Genomic DNA, 22472 nt, shown 5'->3' on the forward strand with positions numbered 1-22472 from the left:
GAATTCTTAGAATCAGTGAAACATGTTCAGAATATGAAACATAGATAAGCCAGCTTCGTCCTTACATTCTGTTTCTGTTTCCTGAGGAGCAAACACATGTATGGTCACCACCAGAAGGTCTGGTGAGCTGGTCTTTAGTTCCTTAAAGGATATCACCCTAATTCATTCATTTTTATGCCTTGAGAACCCACTGAAATCCTGGGATGTGCATTTTTGTTTTTTTCTTTTTGAGACTGGGTCTCACCCTGTCCTCCAGGCTGAAGTGCATTGGAGCCACCTCGGCTCACTGCAGCCTTGAACTCCTGGGCTCAAGCAGTCCTCCCACCTCAGCCTCCTGAGTAGCTAGGACTGTAAGTGTGCACTACCATGCCTGGCTAATTTTTGTACTTTTTCTAGAGATGAGGTCTCAGTCCATTCCCCAGGCTGGTCTTGAGCTCCTGGGCTCAAGTGATCCTCCTGACTCAGCCTCCCAAAGTGCTGGGATTACAGGAGTGAGCCACTGCGCCCAGCCTCAGTATTTTCTGGAAGCAATGAAATGAGTTAGACAGTCCTTCGATAACATTTTATTCTGTAGGAGCTACTAAAAATGGTTAATCAAACATTAAAACACCGGAAGATGTTTTTAAAATCACTAGTTAATGAAACTTTGGTTCTATGTGTGAGTGGTTTTGTTTTGTTTTGTTTTTTGAGACAGAGTCTCACTGTGTCACCCTGGCTGGAGTGCAGTGGTGTTAGCTCACTGTATCCTCTGCCTCCTAGGTTCAAGTGATTCTTGTGCCTCAGCCTCCCAAGTATCAGGGACTATGGGCATGCACCACCACGCCTGGCTGATTTTTGTATTTTTAGTAGAGACAGGGTTTCGTCACGTTGGTCAGGCTGGTCTCAAAGTCTTAGCCTCATTTGATCTGCCCACCTCAGCCTCCCAAAGTGCTGGGATTAGAGGCTTGAGCCACTGCGCCCAGCTGGTTCTGTTCTGCTTCTTGTATTAGCAAGTATTATCATTTCTCTTTGCCTTTGATATCTAGACTGCAGCAGTTATTGTGATGTTGGTGTCAATATTATTTTTGTTTTTTGCTTGTTTTTTACTTAGAGAGTCTTACTCTGTCACTCAAGCTATAGTGTAATAGCACAGTCATAGCTCACTGCAGCCTTGAACTCCTGGGTTCAAGCAATCCTCCCACCTCAGCCCCCTGAGTAGCTAGGACTACAGGCAGTGCCACTGCACTCAATTTCTAAATTTTTTGTAGAGATGGGGTTTCCCAGGCTGATCTTGAACTCATGGCCTCAGGCGATCCTCCCACCTTGGCTTCCCAAAATGCTGGGATTACAGGCATGAGCCACTGCACCTGGCCTAATGTTTATTTTTGGAACATGGAGTTTTGCCTATTTTTCCTTCAATTTCATAGATTTGCTGACTGCGCCATATTGTTGCTGACACAACTAGAGACTGGACTTAGGAATGTTTTTGCCACACTTAACAGATGTCCAAAAAGACTCCTGACTGCTGAGGTAAGCTTGTTTTTATTATTGATTGTGATCATGGTTGCTGTATTAACAGTTTTCTGTTACCAATTAAAAGTTTTTAAAAATGTTACTCTGTTTCACATTAAAATGATTTTTTAGCTAAGAAGTGTGGAAGGCCTCACTATCATTTTTATAGGATTTATATTTATGTTATTTTTGATTGTTTTTGATATTTCTGTAATATTTCCAAACAGTCTTTAAAACTTAATGATACCATGAACGTAGTAGGCACTGATTCTCTCTCTAGCTGTGTTGATGGTATGTCACTGTAACCGCATGAGATGGCTGGGGTCTAGCCAGGAGACTGAGGCGACCAGTGGTTGATCCTGACCTTGGGAAACTAATCAAAACCTTCTGAGCTTGAGTTTCTCCATCTTACAAATGGAAGATATAGGATTTGGAGGTGACTTGGTGTGGTGCCAGCCCTGCAGCAGGTCATGGAAGCCTTTGTCTCAGTTTCTTGAACCCCTCTATGTGTGTACACACGCACATACACACAGCTGTCTCAGAGTTCCACATTGACCCCTGGTTGCCTGTCTGAGGCAAGTGTCTCTGAGTTTCCAGCCTAACTCCTCTGGCTCCTAGAATTTCTCATTTCTGCTCCTTTTTGGTAGTTATGATAAGATCCTGCTGCTTAGTGACAAAGATCTCGAAATAATATGGCTGCAGTGACTGAAATAGGATAGAAATGCATTTCTGCCTTTCCCAAATGTGAGTAGCTCCCAGTGAGATGGCAGCACCCCCATCATCAGCACTCAGACCCCTCTGTGTCATCTTCCAGTGTTGAGGGCCAGGCCTTCCTCGTGGAGACAACTGCTTCCTGGCTCCAGCCGGCTGTGTCAGCCATCACATCTGCTTTCCAGCCAGCAGGAAGAGCAAAGATTGGTGCATGCCCCTCTCTAAGGACACTTCCTGGAGGTAGCACAGGCCTTGGGCCAGAGCTTAGTTGCACTTGCTGCCGGGGAGGCATGGAAGCGTTCCCGGGTGGCCAAGTGCCCAGCTTCCCACGGGACGATCTGTTGTGGAGGGAGGGCAGGCGCAGCCGCTCCACACCTCGGATTCTCGTCTCCTTCTCCAGCTTGGCTTTTGCTTTTTGCCCCCTTTGTAGGCATTCCTCAATGCTCTGCCGTCAACCCCATCCTCTGTTTCCTCTCCCTGGGAGATCTCGTACAATTCTGTGCCTTACATTTTCATCTCTGGGGGAACAACAATTAGAAAATACTTTGAACCCAATGAAAATGAAACCCAGCACATGCGAAGTTTTGGACCCAGTGAAAGCAGTGCTGTGAGGGCAGCTTATGGCCCCGGAGCCGGACTCCCCAGTGTTGCTTCTCGCTGACCCCCATCTGATCTCTGCAGTTAGATCTGCTCATGTTCGCTAAATATCTTCATGGGACTTTTCCTCAGCACCTCACATTTATCTTATTTCAGAAAGGCATTGTTTCCCACAGATTTGTCCTCCGACGCTCCCTCTGTCATCTCAGCCTCACCAGCTGCAGACTCCAGCAGCGTCTCATGTTTCCCGCACACCTCCCGTGTCCACTCAGTGGCCAGCACGGCCGGTGGTTTCCACCCAGCTGACCTTGTGCTCTTCCTGTCCAAACTGAGAAGCCCCCCGCCTGGCTCCTCGGCCCACCCGAGCTCATCTCACGATTCTTCCTCCTTCTGAAATTTCATTCTCACAGTCCTGCTGATTCTTTTTTTTAGTTTTTTTTTTTTTTTTTTGAGGCAGGGTCTCGCTCTGTCGCCCAGGCTGGAGTGCAGTGGTGCAATCATAGCTCACTGCAGCCTCAATCTCCGGGCTTAAGCAATCCTCCCACCTCAGCCCCCCGAGTAACTGGGACCACAGGTGTGTACTACTACACCTGGCTCATTTTTACATTTTTTTTTTTTTCCTTGTAGAGATGGAGTCTTGCCATGTTGACCAGGCTGATCTTGAACTCCTGGGCATAAGTCATCCTTCTGCCTCGGCCTTCCAAAGTTTTGGGATTACAGGCATGAGCCACCATACCTGGCCCCACTGATTATTTTCTAAACTGATATTCTGATGTTATTTATGGTTTTTTTCACTGGTTTAACCTCCTCAGTGATGTCCTGTTGCGTGCCAGATGGAGTGCATCCTCTTCACATGGCAGCAAGGCCTCGGCTTCTAACCCTGCCCTCCTCTTTGGTGTGTTTCCTGTTTGGGTACCTCAGTGAAATTTAGGCTTCTTGTCAGCTCCAGAACTTGCTTGTCTTTCCTCTTACTTTGTTCCTCACCCCCAGATTTTCCGCCCCAGGTCAGGGGCTGTGACCACAAGAGCGACCTTCCAGAGGCTCATCTACTGAAAGGTGGAGGCTGCTTTTCTCTGTGTTCTGTTTCTATCTCATCTTGGAGGCAGTCCTGCTTTGCCTTACTCATGTGCATTTCTGCAGAGGTCTCTGCAGGTTCTCTGAGGCAGGCCTACATGTTGCTGCCCATGCCCAGTGCCTTCCATGTAGGCCACTCAGCGCGATGTGGAGCGAAGCTTCAGGGAAGAGCTGGGCCCCACCCATTAGAGCCCTTGCTTCATGATACCTGCATGGGGATCGGCTGCACGGTGGCATGCTCCATCACTGTAGGCCATGTGGTGCAAATAAATTTGGATATTTACTTGTCATTTGACTTCATAAATAACATGGCTGTTTCCACAGAGGATATAATCTATCAAAGAATATATTATTAGCCCAGGCTTTTATCCAGAATAAATAGGATCAGTTTTTAAGGCAGTATATATATGAAGATATTTTATAAAACTTAATAAGACTCTGCAGATGCTGTTATTATTTACTCATTACTTTTGTGTCATGAGATTTCTTCAGGACCAGTGGAAGATATGAATATGAGTGAGATTTCCTGACTTCAGAAGCTTATTTATCATGGGACAGTGAGAAGGCATTTATACTAACTCTGTAAAACAAAGTAGAAGCTAATGTGTGTAGTTGATGGAGGTAAATGAAAAATTCCACTTTTTGGAGAAAGTGGGAATTTGTGGTAGACATTGGATATTTAGAACTCAGAGGGAATTTTATGGCTAGCAATACAGATTTGAGAGCTAAAGATAACAGATTTTAGAGTCATCTGTGTAGTAATGTTGAAGAATATTGGCAATATGAAATTTAAAATAGGTTATTAAACATTATTAAACATTAATAAATCAAAAAACATTTCTTGAGAGCTAGCTTACACAAAATCCTGATTTCATCACATCACACCGCATGGCCCTACAGTGATGGAGTGTGCCACCATGCAACTGATCCCCATGCCGTCAAATCTCACTGAAGTGATTTCGTCATGCTGTCTGTCAAATCTCACTGAAGTGATTTCGTCATGCTGTCTGTCAAATCTCACTGAAGTGATTTCGTCATGCTGTCTGTCAAATCTCACTGAAGTGATTTCGTCATGCTGTCTGTCAAATCTCACTGAAGTGATTTCATCATGCTGTCTGTCAAATCTCACTGAAGTCCCCAAGAGCCTTTTGAGATAGGCATTCTTAACTTCTCCTTTTGCAGAGAAAACCTGCATCTGTGGAGTTCAATCGGTTGCCTGTAGGTTTCATGTCTAGAAAATGTTGAAGTTGGGATCAGAACTCAGGACAGCCCATGTCTGTAGGCCGTGCTGATGATGCTGAGAAGCAGCATGCATGAAATAAAATAAAAACAGACAAGGCTATTCATTGGAGAAAATTGGAGGCTATGCTCACTTGTGCACAAATACCAGTCATCAGGAGAAGTATTCTGTTGTATGAGCAGTGATTTGTGAGGGCCTGGGATCGTACATTTTAGAGATGACTGGGCTAAAGCTCTGTTGAGAGCAGTGTCCTAATGCGGCTTCATGGCCAGCTGTGCTGTGTTTTTGCGTCTTTTGTAATGTGTTTATTTTGTCAGTGACATTCCTCTCATAGTGTTTCTAGATGAATGTTTGTTTTAACAAAAAACTTTGGGATGTGTGGCCATGTACCAGAATTTTTTCTTATTTTGCATAGTGTTACTGTATTTGTATTTTACTTTAATTGTTTATTTTCATTTCTTTCCTTTTCTGAAGTCAACAGCTGTTTATACCACCTTTGATGAAGTAAGTAAGAAAACTTGTAAGGTAACTTGAAACAAACAGAACACTGTCTTCTTTTAAAATACAAATTAAAACGCAAAATTAAAGATCAGCCATAAATCATATACTTACAGGAAAATGTCCATAGTAATATAAGCCAAAAAAAAGCCTATAATTGATATTTCTGGTTAATTTTGGGGTCCAATATTACCAATCTAGCTCCCAAAGCTATACAAAGCTCAAAGTTGGAAAATACCAAGGGATCTAACACGATTAGCTATAATTATTTAGAGGCTTGCATTTTAGATTTAAAGGTACAAGAAATATTCCCCAACTACTGTTGTACAAGAAATATTCCCCAACTACTGTTATGAGTTTGTAGTATATATTGATTCATTTAATCTGCATATTGGGGGTGTGAATAGTAAAAAAATCACAGTTGAAAATGCCTTTTATCACCCATAGAGCATAGAGGCATTTGTGTGTGTAACCCCGGATAGCATTCATGTGCACCCAAAGTGTGACAGCCTATGGGAAACCAAGGGAAAGGTCACCTGAAGAGGTCTGGACATTCGGTTTTGTCTTTAAGACAACTATTAGATTCCTAAGTGAGTGCGTGGTGGGTGAGTTAAAAATGTGCCTGTTTACTTGCAGAGCTTCTTCCATTAGGTGAATAATCTGCTGTTATTTTAATGTATAAGAACTTTGGTAATGTGAGGAATTGATTAGATCGTGCAGTCCAGTCTCTAGAGGATCAGATCTGTGGGATTGGTTGGGGTGGTTGGGCAAAGTCCTTGGTGAGTTAAGAAGTGACTTTGCAAGTGACTCTAATGTGTACACAAACAATACACATGCACACACCACGCATAGATACACACACGGACACATACCTCCATGCTGCATATACACACACAGGCATACACACACTCTAATGTGTACACAAACACACATGCACACACCACACATACACACACACACACACACACACGTGAACACATACCTCCATGCCACATATACGCACAGGCATACACATACTCTAATGTGTACACAACACACATGCACACACCACACACGAACACATACATCCATGCCACATATACACACACAGGCATACACACCCCCACAACACATATGCAGGCACATATACTACACACACACACACATACACACAGGCACAGTTGCATATAAACACACAAATGTACACACCCCCACACCACATATGCACATACACATATACACACCACACATATTCACAGTCACATACACGAACACACGTGTATACAATTAATAATATATTCTTAAAGTCATTCTGTTGGTTAAGGAAATATTTCCTGAACACCTGTTTGCTGAATTTTAAAGACTGTCCATTTAATTGGCTTAGACCTGAGATAACAAGTTAGGCTAAAATTACTACATCCATCAACTCTGAAAGTTCTGTATGTTGATGTATGGGGACCAGTTAATCAATGTATTTATTTTTGATGTTTTAGATATTGGCAAAGCACTTGAATGATGGTAAAATCAATCAGCTCCCTCTTTTCCTTGGAGAGCCTGCTATGGTGAGTATTAGGTATTTTCCAGGCTAATATTCTTGTATTTATGGATATCATCAGCACTTCTCTAAAATTAAATTAATTTTGGCTTGTGGTTTGCTCAAGAAAAGTACTTCTGAAACATTGCTGTGCTGTCTCAGCTTCAGCCACCAATCAGCTGATGTTTGCCAAGCTGTCACTCCTTAAATGTCTTTTTTAAAGGCCCGATGATTTAGCTGCCCTGTCCCTAGGCAAAATTTGAATTTGTTTTTTACATGTATTTGTGCTGTAGAATGGATATATATTTGTGCCTTGTTAAATGCAACAGTTAGGCTGGGGGCGGTGGCTCACGCCTGTAATCCTAGCACTTTGGGAGGCCAAGGCGGGCAGATCACAAGGTCAAGAGTTCGAGACCAGTCTGGCCAATATGTTGAAACCCCGTCTCTACTAAAAATGCAAAAATTAGCTGGGTGCAGTGGCGGGCACCTGTAGTCCCAGCTACTCAGGAGGCTGAGGTGAGGATAATGGCTTGAACCCAGGAGGCAGAGGTTGCAGTGAGCTGAGATCGTGCCACTGCACTCCAGCCTGGGCAACAGAGCGAGCCTCCATCTGAAAATAAAAGCAACAGTCAAATGTGAGTAATAAGACTGAGTATTGGTTGAAAAGAGCCTCATTAATTGTTTAAGGCCATCTATCCATTTTTTTATATTTTATGAAGATATTTCAGTGACTAATTTGGACTACAATAGATATTTGACATTTATTTCTTCTAACAGTCAGGCGACCTAGAATCATGCTCGTGTTCTGTGACTTTAGACTCTGTGCTCTGTGGACATCCATTTTTGCCATCAAAAAATAAGACGATTGAACTAGTTTAATGTTCTTTCCACCTTGAGTCTCTGTGACGCTTCTGACTGTTGGCGATTTGCCAAGGGCAGCAGTTTTCTGACCTCTTTTCCCTATAACCTGTGGGAGAGGCCTTGGATTTGTGTCGTAAGAAGCAACAGGCTTTGGAAGGTGAAAAAGCAGATGAAAAAGTGCAGGGGCTGTGCTCACACAAGAAAGAGCTGTGATTTCTTTTATTGCCTTGGAAAAGCTCATTTGCAAATGTTCACACTCAGTTCCCTTCCTTGGAGGAAGGTGAAAACAAGAAAGACTGGAATTTGATGAGACTGCAGTACCACCTGCACAGCTCTGCCTTCCCCACAGCCTCTCTGGCTCCCTGGTCTGTCCTGTGGGTGTAGGAGAAGAGCTCTCCCCAGCAGAGTCCCATCCAGGGCTTCAGAGGACTTGATGGGTGCACTCTTTCCTTGTATTCAGCAACACCAGGCATGTCTCTCTGCTGTGGATACTAACAAAATATTTTCTCTGTTTAATTTCTGAAAGGAATTTCTCTGGGATTTCCTGAACCATCAGGAGGGTCCCCGCATAAGAGATCATTTAAGCCACGGGGAGATCAACTTACATGAATTTTCAAAAGAAACAACTAATCAGTTGCTTGCATTTTCTGTTGTACTGTTACTCAGATTCGTTGATGAAGGTCTGCTATCAGTTTTTAAGGTAATTTATAGGGAAGAAAATCATTAATTAGATTAACTCATTCAGCTATGAAAGAATATAGTTTATTTTTCAAATGTAATTAACTATTAATCATCTTTTAATATATCTGAGTTACAGTATCCTCCATCAGAAAAAAAAGTGATTGGGTTACATATATGGTTTATATTCTCTATCACAGATCAATCAATATTAATCTCAGCTAAAATAATTTAACTCATTTCTTAAAAACACATTTGCTTTTGTATGTAACAGCAGCTAAGTATTGAAAACGAAAGAACAAATTATAAAACAGGATTAACCAAATATTAGGGAATTTTTACAGATGTTTGCTAAATCGACGGGGTAGGATATTTGCATCATCAATAAACTAAGTCTTTTATTATTTCAAAGTAAATAATTTACGATAGAACATTTGTTATTGATATTTCAATCTTTTTTTCAGATTATACATGTGACAGGTATTTTAAAAATTGTTTAAATGTTCAAACAAAAATTACTAGAAATAGAAAAATTAGTGTGAAAAGTAACAGCCCTCAGGAATTCCGTCTCTCAGAAATAACTACTGTTAATAATTCAGTGTTGTTGCTACCACATTTTTGCTATGAGTATAACAAAGTGAGTTCATAGGAAGGTACGCTATGTTTTGTAGCCTGCATTTTTCATTAACTGTGTTTTTGGCATTTTTGTTCTGCCTTATTCTTTTTGTCAGCTGTTTGATATTCCATTTTATCAATATGTTATTATTTACCTAAGCAGTCTGTCATTGATGAATGAGTTGTAATGTTCCCTGATGTAGAAAATTCCTAATTATTATGCTGAAATGAACATCTTTGTTCATTTGGGCACTTATGTAAATACTCTTAAAAAGTAAAGTTCTAAGACAAAATATATCAATAAGGTTTTTTAAAATTTTTTTATTATTATTATTATTTTTTATGAGACAGGGTCTCGCTCTGTCACCCAGGCTGGAGTGCAGTGGTGCAGTCATGGCTCATGGCCGCCTCAACCTCCTGGGCTCAAGCCATCCTTTTACCTCAGCCTCTTGAGTAGCTGGGACCACAGGCACAAGCCACCATATCCAGCCAGGATTATGTTTTTATTTTCATTTCTTTTTTTATGTTTACTAGATGTTTATAATTCCTTTATTAATTGCCTATTAATATATTTTCTCCATTTATTTCAGTTTTATTTTTCCCATTGGATCATTAGCCTTATTTGTGTACATATTGCTTTGTTACTCATAGGTTTTGATTTTTTTTTCTCTTTGGCTTCACATTTGGAGCCATTCTGAAAAGAATCTTTGCTTTTCAAAATTAAAAATATATGTATACATTTTCTCTGATACTTCTATTTTTTCTTTTTTTTTTTTTTTTTTGAGACGGAGTCTTGCTCTGTCGCCCAGGCTGGAGTGCAGTGGCGTGATCTCAGCTCACTGCAACCTCTACCTCCCGGGTTCAAGCAGTTCTCTGCCACAGCCTCCCGAGTAGCTGGGATTACAGGCGCCCGCCACCATGCCTGGCTAATTTTTTTGTATTTTTAGTAGAGACGGGATTTCATCATGTTGGCCAGACTGTTCTTGAACTCCTGACCTTGTGATCCACCCGCCTTGGCCTCTCAAAGTGCTGGGATTACAGGCATGAGCCGCTGTGCCCTGCCTATTCTTTCTTTATTTTCCATTTACGTCTTTTGATCCGATTGGAATTTATTTCATCTTGGGAGTGAGGTACAGAATCTAGCTTTACTTTAAAAAAAATTAATAGTTATTATTCTGTATAAACTTGAACAAGCATACAACCCAAAAAACAAATAAGAATGAGCACCTCATGGATTGAGTTAGGGATAATTGACGTTTTTCACAATATTGAAGCTTATTCAGGGACACAGTGTCTCCCCATCTTCATTCCTCGAGTCCTCCCGTGTACGCGGCACCTCCAGCCTTCTAGGTGGCTGCTCAGGCTGGAAGCCTTAGATTCCTCTCTTCTCTTCATACTCAGTCCTTGGAACAGGTCTTAGAAATATGTTCCACAGTCCAGGTGCGGTGGCTCACGCCTGTAATCCCAGCACTTTGGGAGGCCGAGGCGGGCGGATCACCTGAGGTCAGAAGTTTGAGACCAGCCTGGTCAACATGGTGAAACCCCGTCTCTACTAAAAATACAAAAATTAGCCGGGCGTGGTGGCGGGTGCCTGTAGTCCTGAGAATAGCTTGAACACAGAAGGCACATGTTGCAGTGAGCCGAGATTGTGCCACTGCACTCCAGCCTGAATGACAGAGCAAAACTCCATCTCAAAAAAATAAAAAAAGAGAAAAAACAAAAAAAGAAATATGTTTTACATCTGCTACTCCCTGTCCCTCCTGTGCCACCACCTGGCCACACCGCCTTGGCCCCTCCCGGGAGTGTTGCTGGCACTGACTGGTCTGCCCACCGACTTCTGCGAGCCCTTCACCTTGTCGTAACACAGCAGCCAGACTGATCCTTTTACCAACGTGGCATCCCTCTCCTCGGAAGCCCTCGGGTGGGTTCACATCTTGGAACAGAAGCCAGGTGCTCTTCAGTGGCATACATATGCTGCTTGTGTGTCTGCCCTGCGGGGACATCACCCATGCAGGCACGTGCGTGTGCCTCCCGTGTTCTGCCCAGCACACTCCCTGGTGCACTCCAGGCTCTCACACACCTGAGTGATGGGAAGGCCAGCACATTTCTTCTGTAGTTAACATCTAGCTATTTGAGTTGTTTGTTTTGTGCTTTTAAGAATTGTAGGTAGTGGGCCGGGCACAGTGGCTCATGCCTGTAATCCAGGCACTTTGGGAGGCTGAGGCAGATGGGTCACCTGAGGTCAGGAGTTCGAGACCAGCATGGCCAAACATGGTGAAACCCCGTCTCTACTAAAAACACAAAAAAATTAGCCAGGCGTGGTGGTGGGTGCCTGTAATCCCAGCTACTCAGGAGGCTGAGGCAGGAGAATCGCTTGAACCTGGGACGCAGAGGTTGCAGTGAGCCGAGATCGCGCCAGTGCACTCCAGCCTGGGCAAAAACAGTGAGACTCGGTCTCAAAAAAAAAAAAAGAATTATAGGTAGTTGGTAGTTACAGATTTTTTAATTTGTCAGCTATCAATTCACTGACTTTGTTTCTCATAGGTTTTAGTCGGCTGACTTGGATTTTTAAGTTATGTGGTTATATCAGTTGCAAATAATGTAATTTTTATGCTTTTTAAAATATGTATATGCTTAGCAATTAAATGTTTATGCGATCCTTTTTTTAGTTGTATTCATTTTTAGTGTTTAAGTAACTATTTCCTAGTTACATTTCCAATTGTTTGGAATCTTTTTCTTCTTATTCATCTCCAGTTTTGTGCACAGAGGGTGGGTGTGGCATTTGTAATCTATTATTGTTAATGGCCTCCATTTAGAATCATTTTATTGGCTGTCGTTTGCCTGCCATGTCAAACCTATTTTAATGAAGCATTTGCTTTTCTAGCTGCATAGAATTATTTGAAGAAAGATAATGAGAAATGGGGACTCTAAGTGGCCTACAGTTCAAAAGAAGAAAGCTAAAAGCCCACCCAAATATGATAGTAACCACTATTTTCTCTACACTAGGAAAAAGCAGCAATAGAATTGTTGATTAGTCTTGCAGAAGGCTATAGTTCTCGCTGTCATCCAGTTTTTCAGCTTAAAAAACAGGTATGCCGAATGCAGGGTGCTGGGAGGGGTGTGTATGTCTCTGAAACCACCTGTCTTTTGCAGAGATGCTGGAAGGGTGCAGTTTGCATGCTGAGTCAGACTTTGAGTTGGGCACATCCAGCTTTCTAACCAGTGTGGGGCCTGCTGTGGCGCTGGCCTGGTCGCTCAGTCTTCTGAGCCTCAAGTTCTGTGTCTAGCAGTTGAAAGTAATGCAGTGCTGACGGCACTGAGGTTTTTAGTGTTAAATGGATGAGCACTGGGAGGTGTTTTTGCTGAGTCCCCTGGCAGGCTGTTATTGCTGTCAGCAGTAACACAGAGCTAGGAGCAGTTTTTATTTGTCAGTGGTGAGTAACATCAGTTTTTCTTCTACACGGACTAGCTTTTGTTAACTTACTGAGACAATTTTTTAAGCATTTCTGCCAGGAGGCTCCAATTTGGAAATCAGCTAAGGTGCTTTATTCTACATACGGGAGGATACAAGGGTAGTGCAAGGGGATGAAAGAGACAGTCCCCAAGAATATAAGCATCATGACAGTTGCGCAGGTGAAAATTCATAAATGAGATTACCTCTAAAAGGAAGCTGTAAAATCAACACACAGCGGGTCAGGAGAAATTTGCAAAGGCATTTTAAAGAAACGGTGCCTTGAGGCTGGATGCAGTGGCTCACGCCTGTAATCCCAGCACTTTGGGAGGCCGAGGCGGGCAGATCACAAGGTCAGGAGATCGAGACCATCCTGGCTAACACAGTGAAACCCCGTCTCTACTAAAAATACAGAAATTAGCTGGGCGTGGTGGCGGGCGCCTGTAGTCCCAGCTACTCGGGAGGCTGAGGCAGGAGAATGGTGTGAACCCTCGAGGTGGAGCTTGCAGTGAGCCGAGATCGCGCCACTGCACTCCATCCAGCCTGGGCGACAGAGCCAGACTCCATCTCAAAAAAAAAAAAAAAAGAAGAAGAAGAAGAAATGGTGCCTTGGGAAGTCTGAGGCCTCCTTGAGAATGCCTTAAGGAAAATACTGTCAGAAGGGGGTTGTCAGCAGTGAAGTTGGGAAAACAGCTGCCTGGAGGTATGGCTTGGAGGCAGAGCATCGGGCTGTGCTGGTCGGATGCCATTCCCCGTTGGCGCTGTGGACCAGCTTTACCAGTGGGGATGCCATGCTTTCCAAGAGCAAGCCCTTACGAAGGTGGAGGTGGGCAGGTAGGGAGGAGGGAAGATTTAGGAAGGAAGAGGAGCTTCAAGAAGGCAGCCTTTGTCTTCCAACCAGAGCTGCTGAGGCTCCAGGCCATCCTCTCCTGTGCCCCACGGTGGCTATTTTGGGTACTTACCACTTCCTGTCCCCCTCCTGGCATCTCACAGGTATTCAGGCAGCTTTGCATCCTGGGCTTCGGTTATTCCTGCTGTTGAGACCACCCACGCTCAGTGGTGTCAGCAGCCACTGTTTTACTTGCTCATACGCTAGTGGGTTAGAAATGGGGAGCATCAGCCAAGATTGCACCACTGCACTCCAGCCTGGGTGACAGCGAGACTCCATCTCAAATTTAAAAAAAAATTGTGACCTTTTGCAGCACATAGCTGATTTGACTGTGCTTTGTGGAGTACACCAAGCAGGTTGTCAAACTGGTGGTCCCTTTACTGAAATTTCGTTTCCACGATGGTGTTGGCGGGGCAGCAGCAGAATCCGTGCCTTTTCTCCTGGAGTGTGCAAGAGTCCGTGGTCCTGAGTATCTCACACAGATGTGGCAATTTATGTGATGTTCTAATTAAGACTATTGGTACAGAAACAGATTCAGACGTCCTCTCAGAAATAATGCGTTGTTTAGCAAAGTGTATTGATGTAATGGGAGATGGATGCCTTAATAATGAACGCTTTGAAGAACACCTTTGCCACATGTCCTCAGGACCTTCTGAGGGCTGTGTCATGGGGTGTGGTCACTCACTTGACTCACAATAAATTTCTTCAAAAAAAAAAAAAAAAAAAGAAATGGGGAGCATCTGCCGAGGGATCTGTCTTGTGGCCTGGCCTGGGTGTTGACGGCTGTGGTCCCCCAGGGCTTCGTGGGTGTCCCATCTGAGAAGGCTGGAAGTTGGCCAGAGGCTTCATGGGGGTCCTGCAGGGACAGTCCCAAGGTGACAGCTGCTGCACCCCGAGTGCGGCCTGAACTGGAGAGGCACCTGCGCCTCTGACATTTGGATGCTGCTCAGCATCTTCACACCTGCTGTGTTCTGTTGGTTCCAGGCCAGTCGCCAGAGCTCGTGCAGATTTGGTGAGGGCCTCCCTCTCAATGGCAGGTGTCAAAAGAACTCGTGGACATGGTCATAGCCACCCAAGACGTTCACTCCCTACCAGTCCGCTGGTAGTTTCCCAGCCTTCCCCCATCTGAATGTACTGAAGAACTGACACCCACCATCTGGTTTTAAAATGTTTAGAATTTGTAATAATTTTATAGATACGTATTTTCTAGAGAGTGATGTAACATCCATAAAAACAGATTTTCCAGGAAGTTACCGTGAAATCTACAAAAGCAATAAAACATTTCCTTCCAGGTGCTGAGCTGTGAGGAGAGCATCAGGGTTTGGGCTCTGCTGCCTTTCCCCGAAGAACTCACTCGGGAAGCAGTCAGGTGCGTGGCATCCTGGGGCCTGGCTGACCTCAAGCTTGTCTGGTACTATTAGTTTCGGCAGCATTTCTTCTTTAAGGAGGCTGTTGGAAGATAAAAGGGGAAGGAGGAATTTCTGGGCCTTGGTGGCTGATGCAGGCTGTGGGGAGCTGGAAGTGTTGCTGAATGCGATCTTCCAACTGGCATGGGGCCCTGGTGGAGACTGAACATGGAATGAGAGGTGGGTTTTGTGGGTAGACAATGGCGTCCATGAGAAATACCCTGAGTAGATAGGAAGAAAGATGGGTCTGAAGCTCAGGAGAGAAGTAGGGATGGAGACATAAATTCTGGAATCGTAGACAAAAGCAGACATACTTGTTCAGCAGGAAGAATACGCAGGTGGTTCATCGTCTTGTCATTGTTGGACTTTGCTTTTAGCATACAGCATCGTTTGTTTCTCCACTGTTGTGATGGCGGCTTTTTCCATTTTATATTTGAGGAAAGTGATATTCACAGTCAGGTTGCTGCTCAGTGAACCATTAAACATTATTGTGCATAGGCACTAATACGAGCATTTTAATTGTCACGTATCTTTAAATATTTTCTATTTTTCAGATTAGAAGATAATTCTGAAACAAATGCCTGCCACTATTTAATTACAAAAATGACAGATGAGCTGTATCACCATATGCCTGAGAATCATTGTGTGTTAAAGGACTTGGATCGTCTTCCTCCTGAGACGTAAGTTCCGGGACATCCTGACAACTGTTGAAACATTGATTCAGCAGATTAGCATAGCAAACTTAGCATTTTCTATGTTTTAGATTTTATAAACTTGGTAATAGTCTTAGAATCCCACTGTTACTGCTTCAAGAGGAATTATGAGATAAGTTTTGACAATCTCTGTGCAAGCTTGGCACATCTGACGAGGCTGTGAATGCCACATTCTGTTTGCCACAATTCAGTGTATTTAGTTAACACTTGCCGCATGTCACAGTTGTCCCTGCAGACCAATCAGCGATACGCCGCTAGCCCTGGCTCCCAGAAAGCCGTAGCCTTGCAGGTGCAGAAGGAGAGTGAGGCTCAGGTGAGGATCACGATGCCTGCTCCAAGTCTGGCTTTGTTTGCAGGTGGCCCCAGCTGCTCCGTGAGCTCTGCAGCACACCTGTTCCCACCCTGTTCTGCCCCAGGATTGTGCTGGAAGTGCTGGTTGTGCTCCGAAGCATCGGCAGACAGTGCCACCGTGTGTCCAGCCAGGTCACCGTTGCCTCGGAGCTGAGACACAGGCAGTGGGTGGAAAGGACGCTGCGGTCTCGCCAGCGGCAGAACTACCTGCGTATGTGGAGTAGGTGCGCGCTCACTTCCCTGTTTTGAAGGGGCACTGTGGGGCAGGAAGTTGTCACAGATGCAGTTCTAGTCCTCACTTTCAGACACACACAGCAGCCCCTCACTGAACCCATCGACAGATGTTGATATACTTGGAGTCCACAACTGAGTATGAACCCAAAGTATCTGAGACACATCTCAATCCGTTTAGAAAGTATCTGAGACAGGCCTCAATCCGTTTAGAAAGTATCTGAGACACGTCTCAATCCGTTTAGAAAGTATCTGAGACAGGTCTCAATCCGTTTAGAAAGTATCTGAGACACGTCTCAATCCGTTTAGAAAGTATCTGAGACACGTCTCAATCCGTTTAGAAAGCATCTGAGACACGTCTCAATCCGTTTAGAAAGCATCTGAGACACGTCTCAATCCGTTTAGAAAGCATCTGAGACAGGTCTCAATCCGTTTAGAAAGCATCTGAGACAGAACGTCTCAATCCTAGAAAGATCTGAGACAGTCTCAATCCGTTTAGAAAATTGAACACTAATCGTTAGAAAAGAACAAATCTAAAGAAGACACGTCTCAATCCGTTTAGAAAGCATCTGAGGACCACGGTCTCAATCCGTTTAGAAAGACTGAACAGTCTCAATCCGTTTAGAAAGATCTGAGACAGGTCTCAATCCGTTTAGAAAGTATCTGAGTGAGACACGTCTCAATCCGTTTAGAAAGTATCTGAGACAGTCATCCGTTTAGAAGTATCTAACGTCTCAATCCGTTTAGAAAGTATCTGAGACAGTCTCAATCCGTTTAGAAAAGCTCATCTGAGGAGACACGGTCTCAATCCGTTTAGAAAGTATCTGAGACAGTTCAATCGTTTAGAAAGTATCTGAGACAGTCTCAATCCGTTAGAAATATCTGAAGTCAATCCGTTAGAAAGTATCTGAGCAGTTCAATCCGTTTAGAAAGTCTCAATCCGTTTAGAAAGTATCTGAGCACGTCTCAATCCGTTTAGAAAGTATCTGAGACAGACCTCAATCCAGTCTCATCTCAATCCGTTTAGAAAGTATCTGAGGCACGTCTCAATCCGTTTAGAAAGTATCTGAGACACGTCTCAATCCGTTTAGAAAGTATCTGAGACAGGTCTCAATCCGTTTAGAAAGTATCTGAGACAGGTCTCAATCCGTTTAGAAAGTATCTGAGACGGCCGGGCGCGGTGGCTCACGCTTGTAATCCCAGCACTTTGGGAGGCCGAGGCGGGCGGATCACGAGGTCAGGAGATCGAGACCACGGTGAAACCCCGTCTCTACTAAAAAATACAAAAAATTAGCCGGGCGTGGTGGCGGGCGCCTGTAGTCCCAGCTACTCGGAGAGGCTGAGGCAGGAGAATGGCGTGAACCCGGGAGGCGGAGCTTGCAGTGAGCCGAGATTGCGCCACTGCACTCCAGCCTGGGCGACAGAGCGAGACTCCGTCTCAAAAAAAAAAAAAAAAAAAAAAAAAGAAAGTATCTGAGACAGGTCTCAATCCGTTTAGAAAGCATCTGAGACAGGTCTCAATCCGTTTAGAAAGCATCTGAGACACGTCTCAATCCGTTTAGAAAGCATCTGAGACACGTCTCAATCCGTTTAGAAAGCATCTGAGACAGGTCTCAATCCGTTTAGAAAGCATGAACAATCCGTAAAAGCATCTGAGACACGTCTCAATCCGTTTAGAAAGCATCTGAGACACGTCTCAATCCGTTTGAAAGCATCTGAGACAGGTCTCAATCCGTTTAGAAGCATCTGAGACAGGTCTCAATCCGTTTAGAAAGCATCTGAGACACGTCTCAATCCGTTTAGAAAGCATCTGAGACAGGTCTCAATCCGTTTAGAAAGTATCTGAGACAGGCCTCAATCCGTTTAGAAAGTTTACTTTCCCAGGGTTAAGGACGTGCTGTGACAGCCTCAGGAGGCCCTCACGGCATGTACCCCAGGTACTTGGGGCGAAGTTTGCTTTTACACATTTTAAGGAGACATAAGACATCAGTCAGTAGGTGTAAGGTGTACATTGGTTCCATCTGGAAAGGCGGGAAACACAAAGGTGGGGTCCTTCCAGGTTATAGGTAGACAAGAGACAAAGGATTGCATTGTTTTGAGTCTTTGATGAGGCTTTCAGTGAATACACAATTGACTTGTGAGTGGGGGTAGAGGAATAGTCACTTACACCTTAGTGTGGCTCAGTGAAGCTGCATTTTACATAGGGCAGAGGAAGCAATCATATAGGCATTTGTCTCAGGTGAGCTGAGGGATGCCTTCCTGTCCCACACCTGGGAAGATCAGCCAGCAACTACCTTACCAGGGTGAAATTCAGCAGAACTCTTTCAGGATAAAGATCTTGAGGCCCATGAGGGACTTCCCTGTGGACAAATTACGAGGGAGGTCTGTATGTAGCTTTTTTCTCTTTGTAGCCACCTTATTTTGGAATAAAATGGGAGACAGGTTTTCCTGAGGCAGTTCCCAGCTTGAATTTTCCCTTTGGCTTAGTGAGTTTGGGGTCCTGAGATTTATTTTCCTTTCATGATAGAAACAAAAGTTAAGTTCCCACAGCATGTTTCTGGTCATAAAAATATTACCAAGCTTCTAAATGAAGACCCAAAACACTGACAGTGTTAAACATTGAGGTACATATGAGCTCTAGGGACATTTAAGAAAGATGAATTAAACACAAGTGAGATAACTAGTCAGTGTTGGGTGAGGCAGTGAGTGACGGCAGTCCAGCAGTCCAGGTGGCGGTTAAATGAGGCAGTACTGTTTGCAGGGTGAGACCTCCCCAGGCAGTGAGTGATGGCAGTCCAGCAGTCCAGGTGGCGGTTAAATGAGGCAGTACTGTTAGCAGGGTGAGACCTCCCCAGGCCGCCCCCCTTCCCCCCACCCCCCTTCCCCCCACCCACAGCTCCAGCACCAACAGGAACAAATGTGTGGGTCACTGAGCACTTTTGTATCTGTCACTGTTGAGCACTTGTATGATTATGGTAGACTTTACAAGTTCTTATAATCTGTATTCATTCGTTCATTCGTTTTCCAACGTGCTTATTCCAGTTCAGGGTCAGGGTTGTGGGTAGCTGGAGCCTGTCTTGGCCACTCTGGGTATAAGGCAGGACCCACCCTGGATAGGACAAGTTTCTGTCACAGGGCGAGTCACACGCCCACACTCACTCTGGGACCATGGAGATGCACCAGTTCACCTAATGTGCACAGCTCTGGCGTGGAGGAGACTGGGGACGGGAGAAAGCCCATGCCGAATGTGCTTCTTCACATGGACAGTGGCCCTCGTGGGGCATCCATTTCTTTTCTCACTGATGTTGTGACGAAACAATGTTGAATGAAATGATGTTATTTGAGGACTTCCTATGCTGATTTTCATAGAAAGTTACAGTACATACTATTTTAAATATTGTTTGTAATTTGGGCATATGGAAATATGGGTTCTATCTATCTAAATGAATATTTGGATTTAAAATATAACAGCAGATTAACGTGATTAACAGCAGATTATATTTGGATTTAAAATATAACAGCAGATTAACGTGATTAACAGCAGATTGACAGCATTATGGTTTCTTCACTTATAGAGTATATTTTAGAATGTGCTACATCCTTAAGAAATGGCCATTTTGGATACATTTCTAGAATTTTTGGGTTGAGTGGTATCTGTGTTTTTAAAGCTTTACATAGATATCGCTGGATTCCCCTCCAGAAAGGTGCTACTCAATTTACACTCTTACCAGCAATTTATAAGACAAGGTCATTCTCTTATTACCACTCTCCAAAACCACAATATTTTTACATGTCTCAGCTAGTTTCATGGGAAAAATAAGATCTTACTTTAATTGGGATTTCTTTAATCTGGTGGCATTGAGCCTGCTTTCATATCGAGGCCATTTGTTTTTCTCTGGTGAGAGTTCCTCCCTAGATGTCAGAGGGCAGGGAGCGGGGGGCTGCTGGGCGCAGACTGGACCTGCCTGGTGCCCTGTGAGCGTGCAGAGCCCCTGGCAGCCCCGACATAGGCCGGGCGCCTCAGATTGTGACCGAAAGCAAGGAATGCGGACGTGCAGGATGGGCCGGGAGCAAAGGCTACACTGGGCACTCCTGCCGGCTACGGGCTTCGGGGCTGGAAGCGGGCATTGGGCTCTAAGGATTAGGAAAATTATTTTTTGAGAAGTTGGGACTTAAGGATGTTGATTAGGTGAATCATCTTTTTCCTCATGAAGGTGGAAAATACCAACATTCCTCACATTTTAATTTACTTTTATCTGTTTTTAGTATTAGACTACTGTCCCCTGTGCTCAGCCTGATACTGTTACTCATCGCGCTGGAGTTGGTCAACATTCATGCTGTTTGTGGGAAGAATGTGCATGAGTATCAGCAGTACCTAAAGTAAGTATGTCACAGTATGTCTGCAGTCACATTGCCTCGTGGGGCAGATTGAGGGTGAGCCTGTAGGAGTGAGATTGGGGCAGTATGAGTGCCACTATCTCCGTGGTGGCCTCACCGCCATCTCAGGCAAGGCTCTGACATCTGGCCTGCAAGAAGAACTCCCACATCCAAATGTCTCAAAACCACGTTTTGTTTTGTTTTGTTTTGTTTTTTTTCAGAGACAGAGTCTTGTTCTGTTGCCCATGCTGGGGTGCAGTGGCATAATCATGGCTCACTGCAGCATCGACCTCCCAGGCTCAGGTGATCCCGCCACCTCAGCCTCCTGAGTAGCTGGGACCACAGCCATGCCATCATACCTGGCTAATTTTTAAATGTTTTTGTAGAGATGAGGTCTCACTATGTTGCCCTTCAGTGATCATCCTACCTTGGCCTCCCAAAGTGCTGGGATTACAGGTGTAAAAGCCACTGTGCCTGGCCAAAAACCCAATTCGTGTATGTAATGAATAGTTTCCAATTCGGGAAGTCCACTTTTTAGGACCATCCCGATCTAGGAGTCTGAGGTAGTGTGACACTTGTGTGACCCACTTTACATCCAGAGATTCCAAACCAAGGAGACTTCCGGGCAGAGGTCAAACAAGCTGTCATCTGGGCTTGAGTGCAGCTCCAGCTCTAGCCTCCCTCGGCTGCTAGGAAGATCTGGATATCTTATTGGTTTTAAGCCAATGCTTTGCAGGTGCCAGGCACCTCAGTACACGTTTAAATGAACGTGAAAATACAACTGGGGTGTCTTATGGAAAGAAGCACAGACTCCTGCTGAGAGTGAGAGGAGCAAACGTGCAGACTGTTCGCAGCTGAGGACTCCAGCTCAGTGTGCCCCATGCTTGGCACTGCTGGCATTGTGGGCTGGTGCAGGACTGTCCTGATCATTGTAGGATGCTCAGTAGCAGCCCTGCCTCTACCCACAAAATACCAATGGCACCCCTGCACTCCGTATGACAATCAAAAGTGCCCTAGACATAGCCAGATATCCCCTGGGGGACAAAATCACCCCAGTAGAGAACCCTCCTCTAGACAAAGTGTCTGTGGCTTTTCATTATATTATCCTTTTAGCTTCTCTTTAAGTTTGAATATTTTCAAGATAAAATGCTGGTGAAAACTACCTGGCAAATGTGGAAAAAGTAAAGATGACATTTATTGTCATCAGTCAGAGTGACCCCGCTGTTAACATTTTGAGAAATATCTTAAGTAAAATCTCTTTAACAATAACAGCTGTCTCAGTGGCACACGTCTCCTCTGAGCCGGCCCCTCCATCACAGGGGATGGAAGCTGCATGTGTGAGGAGGGGGAGGGCACGCTGCCCACGAGGCTCCTGACAGGGGCTAAAAGGACTGGCCTGCTTGTCACTGCAGCCGAACCTTGAACAATGCAGGTTTGCACTGCACCGGTCCACTTGTCCAGGGAGCTTTTTCAGTAAATACAGTTGGTCCTCTGTATCAGCAGGCTCTGCGACTCATGCAAACACAGATTGAAATTACAGCGCTCTTGGTTGCAGATGTCAGTGTGGGAAAAAAAAACAAAACACAAAAATCTCATTGTGAAACCCGCATGTTCAGGGGGCCAATTTTTCGTGCTGGACTTGAGTATGCTTAGATTTTGGTATCCACTGAATGACTGTGTATTGTGTGTTTATTTTGTGTTTTGTGTTTATTATGTTATGTGTCAGTTTGGTGCAGATGACCCCTAAGTTCCTTCCTGGAATGACGGCTGTCATGT

General features: G+C 44.4%; 1 protein-coding gene across 9 annotated transcripts in view; it reads left to right on the forward strand.

Moving 5' to 3' along the window:
• The window catches only part of ERMARD (ER membrane associated RNA degradation), a 32515-nt gene that overhangs the window by 9586 nt on the left and 457 nt on the right, over window positions 1-22472 (forward strand). For 5 of the 9 annotated variants that reach the window (XM_003280987.3, XM_003280988.3, XM_030809989.1 and 2 more), the window contains 9 exons: window positions 1407-1509; window positions 5588-5617; window positions 7084-7152; window positions 8512-8685; window positions 12285-12368; window positions 14911-14987; window positions 15579-15704; window positions 16094-16312; window positions 20586-20699. In XM_003280987.3, the coding sequence (XP_003281035.2) occupies window positions 1407-1509; window positions 5588-5617; window positions 7084-7152; window positions 8512-8685; window positions 12285-12368; window positions 14911-14987; window positions 15579-15704; window positions 16094-16312; window positions 20586-20699 (996 nt within the window). The remainder of the gene's footprint in view (window positions 1-1406; window positions 1510-5587; window positions 5618-7083; window positions 7153-8511; window positions 8686-12284; window positions 12369-14910; window positions 14988-15578; window positions 15705-16093; window positions 16313-20585; window positions 20700-22472) is intronic. The other 4 variants (XM_012506034.2, XM_030809988.1, XR_004029429.1 and 1 more) reach the window with 3 other exon arrangements.

This window comes from Nomascus leucogenys, chromosome 3, assembly GCF_006542625.1.
Source record: "Nomascus leucogenys isolate Asia chromosome 3, Asia_NLE_v1, whole genome shotgun sequence".
Classification (NCBI taxonomy): Eukaryota; Metazoa; Chordata; class Mammalia; order Primates; family Hylobatidae; genus Nomascus; species Nomascus leucogenys.